This window comes from Physeter macrocephalus, chromosome 8, assembly GCF_002837175.3.
Source record: "Physeter macrocephalus isolate SW-GA chromosome 8, ASM283717v5, whole genome shotgun sequence".
Lineage (NCBI taxonomy): Eukaryota > Metazoa > Chordata > Mammalia > Artiodactyla > Physeteridae > Physeter > Physeter macrocephalus.
This window is the reverse complement of record NC_041221.1, coordinates 73,033,881-73,042,803: the sequence shown is the minus strand read 5'-3', so window position 1 is coordinate 73,042,803 and position 8,923 is coordinate 73,033,881. Positions and strand designations below refer to the sequence as shown.

Genomic DNA, 8,923 nt, shown 5'->3' with positions numbered 1-8,923 from the left:
TTCCGGGTCAGGGGTCATCTACCGGGTCAGGGGTCAACTGGCAGTCACATCCTCCCCATGACCTCCTCAAACATTCTTCTGAAAATGCAACTTACCCCTGAATTGTGATCTTCTATCTATATACTTCTCAAAAAACTAAATTGACTTCTGATACACACTGCAGCCTAAAATGAACATCACATAGGGCTTCCCTGGTGGCGCAGTGGTTGAGAGTCCGCCTGCCGATGCAGGGGACGCGGGTTCGTGCCCCGGTCCGGGAGGATCCCACATGCCGCGGAGCGGCTGGGTCCGTGAGCCATGGCCGCTGAGCCTGCGCGTCCGGAGCCTGTGCTCCACAACGGGAGAGGCCACAACAGTGAGAGGCCTACGTACCGGAAAAAAATAAAAAATAAAATAAAATAAAATAAAATAAAATGAACATCACACACAAATGTTTGAAATATTAATTTTATTAGGAAAGCATTTGATAGTTGTTTTAGATCATATAATCAATCACTTTATTTTAAAATGATGTGGCCTGAGGATACAATTAAAATATGGACTTTTCATTCATTCAACAAATATTTGAGCATCTACAAGTGCCAGGCATTGGAGATACAGGCCAAACAGGAGGATCCCTGCTCTCAGAGCTTACATTCTAGCAGGAGGGCAATATTAAAGAAATGTTTATATTTCTTATAAACATATAAGACAGAGGAAGTGACAGAGGAAGAAGATGGTGCTCTACAAGAGCATACAACAGGTGCCTAACCCAGCCAAGGGAAATCACAGAGACAAAAGATAGGTGTTTAAGTAGAAGGGAGAAGAGAACAGTTCAGGCACAGGGAACCTCGTAGACTCTAAGGGGGCAAGGACTTTGTAGGTTTAAGGAACTGGAAGACGTCTAGAATGGGTGGAGCACCCAGTGTGAAAAGAGGAGTCAGGGAGATGAGACTGAAGAGCTGAGGATCAAGATCCATGGAGGCCATTAGGGGTTTGGCACTTCAGGGAACCAGTGAAAGAAGTAAGGAAGGAAGCAGCATGACAGATGTGCACCTTAGAATGGCCATTCTAATTTCAGAGTGATGGAGAGATTGGACTAGGTAAGACTGGATGCAGGTAGACACGTTCTAAGGCCTGCATAAAAGACAAAAATAGTAGGGGAATTCAAGAGACAGTTAAGAGGCAAAATCAATAGAACTTGATGATTGAGTCTGAGGTTCCTTAGACCTTTTAGATAGACAGGTCTGGAGCTCAGGGGAGAACTATGTTAGGAACTGTCAACACAGGAATCATCCCCATTTAGATGGCAACTGAAACGATAAGAAGGGCTGAAATGGCCCAGCGAGAATAAATCAAGCCATGTAAAACACATACATTCAAGGATGAGGAGGAATAAAATTCAGCCATAAAAAAGAATGAAATCTTGCCATTTGCAACAGCACGGATGGACCCTGAGGTCACTATGTTAAGTGAAGTAAGTCAGACAGAGAAAGACAAACACCATAAGATCTCACTTATATGTGGAATCTAAAAAACAAAACAAACAAAGCAAAACAGAAAACCAAGCTTATAGATAACGAAGAACAGATTGGTGTCCGCCAGAAAGGAGAGGGGCATAGGGTGGACCGAATGAGTGAAGGGGGTCAAAAGGTACAAACTTCCAGCTACAAAATAAATAAGTCCTGGGGATGTAACGTACAGCATGGTGACTATAGTTAATACTGTACTGCATATTTGAAAGTTGCTAAGCGAGTATATCTTAAAAGCCCTCATCACAGGAAAAAAAAGAAAAAAGTCTGTAACTGTGCTTGATGATGGATGGTAACTAGACTTATTTTTGTGATCATCTTCAGTGTATATAAATATTGAATCATTATGTTGTACACCTGAAACTAATATAATGTTATATTCAATTATATCTCAATTTTTAAAAAAAAGGAAAAAGGAAATGTGCCAGCGGCAGGGAGAAGAGAGAATGGGGAGTTATTGTTTAATAAGAGAGTTTCAATTTGGGATGATGAAAAGTTCTGGAGATGGACGGTGGCGATGTAAATGTACTTAATGTCACAGAACTGCACACAAAAAAGTGGTTAAAATGGTACACTTTATGTTATGTATATTTTACCACAATTATTATTTTAATAAGAATAATTAAATAATAAGCAGATACTTTTGAGCTATTTGTATCTTTCAGAATAAGAATGCACTCACATATGACTAATGAAAAATCAAGACATATGGTAAAGGGAAGGAAGGAGGAATGAGCACAGGAAGTGGGGTCTGCAAAGGAAACTGAACAAGAATGGCCATGGAGGCTGGTGGAAAACCTAGAGTGTTACAGCAATGGAAGCTAAGGACAGAATTTTTAGGAGGAAGTGTGTGACTGATTTGAAGGCCTCAGAGAATTAAATCAGGTAAAAGCGGAAAAGGACAAACTGGTTTCAGGAACATGGAGGTCAGTGGTGACCTTGGAGAGGGCTGTTGGCAGTAGAAGCCAGAAAACGAGAGGGTGAGGAGAGAACAGGTAGGAAACAGAGCCCAGAGCGCAGACAAGAAGTCTGACGGCTATGGAGAGGAGGACGGTGGTGGCTGGAGGGAAAAGTAACAGGTGTTTATTTTTAAAAGTACATTAAAATATCACCATGCATAATCTGCAAAGCAATCAGTTCAGTGGAAATACAACTTTATGTGAAAAATCTCAACAATACCTGGAATTTACAGATTACAGAACTTTTCATAGTACTTATGGCTTAGAAAGGATAACTCTAAGTTATTCTCTTCCTTTTCAAGGTGGTAAAACTGAGCCATAGAAAAATTTCTCTAAGAGAATTTACAAGGAATTGAGCTGCATCAAATAAATATCTTCACTGATTTTTTTTAAAGGTAGAAAAGTATAATGCACTGTGTTAAGAAAACAATTTTACTGTAATAGCCACATATTGAAAAAGTCTAAAATTTTAAGGCTACTAATTTATTAATTTTTGGTACATGTCCAATGGAAGATGCTCTATATTCCAGTTACATCCTCAAGATACCGAAGTTAGTCTTCTGGATGGGTGCATTGAGGGCTGCACTAAGACTGAGACCCAGGACCAGCCTGGTGTCCACTGGATCGATAATCCCATCATCCCACAGCCTGATAAAAGAACAAAAACCGAGTGATTAGGAGTCCACCACCAAACCACCAGTTATACACCCTATGCCCAAAAGTGCCGAGGAGGTTTTCCTTCAGGTAATATGTGGATCTACTGATTAGCTACTATAATCTCTCAATGGAAATAATGTTCAAGAGGGGAATAAAGAGAGAAAGAAAAATAACATGACTCTTACACAGCTTTAGGAACAGCTTACCACAGGGAACTTCAAAATAAACCCTGGTTTTATTTATTTCAGGAAAAACTTTCCTGTCCCTCCTCCGCCCACACAAACATACAAGTCAAGTTGATATATTACTGTTATTATTATGGAGAGCCACATAAACCAAGGTAACAGTCTCCAACCAAAGTCCCTACTAGAAAAGGTATATTCCCCCAAACATAGTTTCTTAAGAAACTGTGAAAATTACTGAATAGACTTCAGTACATTTTATTAATAAAATAAATACCTTCATATGTAATTCTTTATTTTTTGCTACAATAGGAAAAACAGGTAATGGCTTTAAACCGCTTTCAGAAGAAACTCAAGTAGAAATCTTAGTTTGCTTTTCATGGACAACCTCACATTTATAAAAAAAAATGCGTAAGAAATATTGTTTTTTAAAGGTCATTAATGGGTGGCAGTTTTGCTTTCTTTAAACAAACTGCCTTCAGTATCTGGACATAGCATCAATTATTAAACCATACTTACATCGACAGACCATGAATCAAATCATTGTTCATAAAATATTCATAATAGGGATCTTAAAGTATCAACAGCCAAAAAAAAAAAATATATTACTCTTGTAGTTTGTAACCCGGTCAATTGATTACACTCCCTTCTGAAGCCTACGGCAGAGTAATATAGCAAGGACGATGGTGCCGGGGCTGTTCCTGGTAAGAGGCCCTAATCAAATGTCTGGAAAAGTCTGATTATAAAAACAACTGAGCAGAAGAAAATTGGCATGCTGTACATGTAACATGTAAGGATTAAGAAAAACATAGGAGGTTACAGTACTGTACAGATGATGACAGAGCTCTCCGAAAAGACAGGTCTAGCCATGTTAAAGCCTAAACAGACCACAGAATTTTATTGTTAAGCTGGGATTTATTAAACCGAAGGAAGGTGCCATAAACTGGCTTGAAAATCCTTTCATCTTTGAAACAAAGTTGGTGTCTCCATGCCACCAACTGTTTCAACAGAAGGGTTAAACATGTATAAATTAAAAGAAAAGCCTTGCTGTTTTTCAATATTAATTTCCAAAGATAAGTCTATCTGGGCCATATGCTCTTCTGTCTTGAATATAATCCAGTAAAAACAATAATAATGTAATAATAATGAAAATAATAAAGGATTCAGTCTTTCTTAAGAGATGACTTAGCCAGGGCTGAAAAACAAATTAATGGTTCACACAAAATATGCTATTTTTCAAAGTTTAATACTCCAACTGTCCTTATGAATTTCGAAGTCTTATGTAAAAACAAACAAAAAACTATAGGTGAGCTTACAATGTATATTTTCTCTTTAACCTTTTATATGATTTTCTATTTCCTCCTTGCTTCTACTGGCTACTACGTAAGCCTATTTAAGTGATGGTAAAAATAATGTTTATTTCTTAAATCAAAGACTACAAAATATTTTGTTCTTAATTAAGAGAATCAATGACCCACCACAGCAAAATATACCTGTACATTTGCTTGCAGAAATACATGTTAACAAGAAGAGAAACAGGCTTTTCAAAAATCCCAAATGGTATTAATTGAATTTTGAAACTAATTATGCTCTGAGAAATAAGTATGTTCAATCTTTCCTGCCCCCCAACATCAGGAGCAGTGCCTGCCACAAAAGATGCATTTGAGGAACTGACATGGATTTTAACTTTTGATTTTCTTTTCTCCCTCCTCTCCAGTTTGCCTTCACAATAAATGGGATAAATCACAGCATAACCCAATTTTTAAAGGACACAAATAGTTATTTTCTTTCTTCCATCTGCCCCAGGGATAAAAGAAAAACATGAAGCTTCAATTATTCTTCAGAATGTAGAACATTGAAGTTGTTGAAAAAAGAGGTATGAAAGCACACGCATGTCTCCAACGGGGACAGCTGTGATAATTTATTACCTCATTTAAGTGGTGTAAGAAACAAACAGATTAACAGCTGCCATGGTGTGTGAGGAAGTTGCTTAGTGTTGACATGTGGACCCTGGCTATGAATAATCACCTTCTGAAAGCACAAGCTCACTTGTTAACAAGTGTCAGTAAGTGTTCAACCATTTTCATCTTTAAATGGGGTAAAAACAAAATAATCAGAGAGGGGGATGACAGGAACCCATTACTGCAGAACTAATTCCTGAAAGTGATACAGCCAGGACTATAATTCTCAACTTCCCAGCCCCAGGGCGGTCCACCTCTGGCCACAGTGCTCCTGCAGGCCTTGGACCACTTCAGCTAGGAGCAGGATAAGGGAAGAGGGGTGGAGAGTGGCAGAATCAGACCAATAGTGATGGATCCAAAGCCCAGCCTGGAAGAAGGAGTGGCATTTCAGCAGTAAGCATTCCCATTATAGAAACAATAGTACAAAATTGTGTCCAAATGTTATTTTTTGGTTCCCATGAGGGTTGGATCATGCCAACTGCTCAGATCTCTGTAAAGCTGCTGCCCTGACTGCCAAGATGTGCCCATCAAGGAGTCAGTTATTCTCTGGCTCTCACCTTGCACTGGAATAGTAAGGGTTTCCTTCCTCTTCAAACCTCTTAATGATGGGCTCTTTTAAAGTTGCTTCATCAGCACTGGAGAACTGAAAGAAAAAGGACGATGAGTAAGTCCGCTGCAGGGGAACAACAGATCCACTCAGGAGAACCTCAAGAAAAAAGGGGCAACAGATTTCATGAACGATAATGTTACAACCAACATCTGCACATTGATGTACAGATTACGTGTGATGCTTTAACATACATGATCTCACCTGAGACATGAGTATCAAATTAGTGCACTGTTATATCTCCCTTATCAGAGCCAATGTCCTGAGGCTGTTTAATGTCAGGTCAAAACCAAAGGTATCACATATTCCAGCAGGGTATAGCAATGCATGTGAATTATACAATATAACAAAGGGCTATATTACATCTTGCAGTTTCTGTATAAGGAGGTGGAAAAGTAGGGTATTTTCATTCAAAATAGCTAAAATTTTAAACATTTTAAAGCTTAAAGGGATAAAACAATAAGGCCCATTTTAAATAGCCTCTTCAATTTCCCAGATAGCTGAGAGATTTTTCCCTAATTAAAAATTTAATGGCTTGCCCATCCGTATTGCCAGAAACAAGTGATAATTCAGATGTTAAAATCTTTATGCAAACTAATTTTGAAATCCTGAAAAGGATTTTCAACTTAAAAAATATTCCACACCAAAAACCAAGTGATTTTTTTCTTTCTAATAAATCCAACCTTTTATGTACTTTCATCGTTTAATATCATTTATAGGTCTAGAATTTGGAGGGAGAACCACTAAAATCCTATACTTTCCTTTTGCATATAAAAATAGATGAATTCATATATCTGTAAATCAAATTAATCAAAGCACAACTATTTAATAAAATATCACCATGCTGGGCTAGAATTTAAGACATGCCTTCAAAATATCAGGTAGAATTTCATATCCCCCACTTCCCACTACATACACACAAAAGTAAAAGCTTTCCTTTTGCTAGGATACTAGTTAGTACTAAAGTGCATCTGAAACTTCAGCTTAAGTCTGCAGAGTTACTGTTGCTTGGAAAAGATAGCTGGGGATGTGAGGTATGGATGAGATGCATTCAGGGAGGCAGGAACCACCCTCTGGCTTTATATTATCCCCACTCCACAAACTAGGCGGTTGACCAGATGATCAATCTCTAAATGGCAGAAGTGAGAGCCTGAGAAGGCAGGGCCTCCTCCACATTATGCCTTGTTACGATGAAACAAGGCACCTAAGCAACTTTAGGAACATGCACCAATCATTTTATAGGCCTGCTGCTTACATAAAATAGTTGTAAGTTACAATAAAATGTAATGCAAAATTTCAGATGAATCTCTAACAGAGACACAAACAAAAGAATCCATCTCAAAAGCAGCTATTTGCTGATTTGCTTTTCATTAAGCTTCCAGTGCCCTTTCCCTCCTTCTTCATTGATACGTTCACAGTATAATAATGGTATTTAATTCTCATTACACAACGGGGCCCTCCCACTAGAGGTATCCTTAACAACAATCTAAAAGTAAAATAGGAAACACAAAATTCTGCTGCTTTAGGTCATAAAATCAAAGACATAAGTCAGATTTATTTAAATCTCACTAACTGCAAATGACTAAGAATCAAACATATATGCCTCAGGCACCCAGAGACAAGAGTTTGTTAAGTGTTTTCTTGGAGATTCTGAAAAGTTTGTAAATTACCACAAGAAGGTACTTCAAGTGAAATGGCTCTAAAAAGAGAGATGGAGAATGTATAAGTCTAAGTTGCTAAAACAATTTCCAGGTCAGCGTCTTCTAGATAAAGCCAGGCCCTGAACGTTGGAATCCTAGCCACAAACTTGGAGGGGTTTTGGGTATGCTGCTCCCTGGCTCCACAGTGTTCTGGTGAAAGTCAAACCTGGAGACAAAGAAACAGCATTTACCTGTTTCCCTTCCCGTGCTCTTTGGTCCTTTGCTACTGTTGCTAGCACATTAGCTGCCTGCTCTCCTCCCATCACTGAGATGCGAGCATTTGGCCACAGGTAGAGAAATCTTGGGCTATGGGGGTAAAAAGGAAAGAATGATCAAATGAATTCACTGTACTACACAGAGATTTTCAGAGGCCCATGTTTACCTTTTAAATCAGTGGTTCTTCATTCTGGCTGCGCATTACAATTATCTGGGGATTAAAAAAAAAAACAATGCCTAGAACCCACCCCAGAGTAATCTCCAGCAGTGGGGCTTCAGCATGGTAGAATTTTTAAGTTCTCCAGGTGATTCTGATGTCTGTTTTGATAAATAGTATTTTTCCATTTCATCCAAATTTACTGGGCAAAAAAGTATTCAAAATATCCTCTTATTATGTGCAGTTATGTGCTGTTTTCCATTCCTAAAATTGGTGATATGTGCCTTCTCCCTTTATTTTTTAGTTTTAACAGGGGATTCTCAAGTTTGTTAACCCTTTTAAACAAAGCAACTTTGGGCTTTCCTGATTCTTCTATCTTTATAATGTTTGTACTTTATTATGTCCTGTTTTTATTTTTCTTGTTTTAATATGCTGCTCTTCTTTGAACCTCTTCAGCTGGCTGCTTGGCTCACTGATTTTCAGCCTTACTTCCCTTCCAGTATATAATATATAATTAAGTCTACACACCTGTCTCAAAGCAAGACTTTAGACACATCACACAAGTTATGACATGTAGTATTTTCATTATCAGCCATTTCAAAATATTTCCTGATTCCCACTGTGGATTTCTTCCAAGTGGTACTTTTAGCATTAAATTTCATTTCACCCCTCCAGATGATACAAATTATGGCATAACTGATTAAGATTTGTGAATGTCATTCTATACTTCAAAGAGCCTTGAAGTAAACTGACCATTCATAATAGTACTTGAAGTATGATTCATTCTTTCAGAGAAAATCATGACAACCACTGACCTAAATGCTCTGCCACACATCCCATAGTTTCCAGCCCCATAAGAGCCCCCGATGATGACAGTTATCTTTGGCACATTGGCACAGGCTACGGCAGTCACCATCTTGGCGCCATCCTTGGCAATTCCTTCAGCTTCATAGTCTCTACCAACCATAAATCC

General features: G+C 38.3%; 1 protein-coding gene across 1 annotated transcript in view; it reads right to left on the bottom strand.

Moving 5' to 3' along the window:
• Positions 1–508: 508 nt before the first annotated feature.
• Positions 509–8,923, bottom strand: part of MCCC2 (methylcrotonyl-CoA carboxylase subunit 2) — a 74,396-nt gene continuing 65,981 nt past the window's right edge. Inside the window, exons 14-17 of the mRNA XM_007129966.4 lie at positions 8,766–8,922; positions 7,769–7,883; positions 5,828–5,913; positions 509–3,118 (exon numbers count right to left, since the gene is read on the bottom strand). Of these exons, the coding sequence (XP_007130028.2) occupies positions 3,001–3,118; positions 5,828–5,913; positions 7,769–7,883; positions 8,766–8,922 (476 nt within the window). The 3' untranslated portion in view covers positions 509–3,000. The remainder of the gene's footprint in view (positions 3,119–5,827; positions 5,914–7,768; positions 7,884–8,765; position 8,923) is intronic.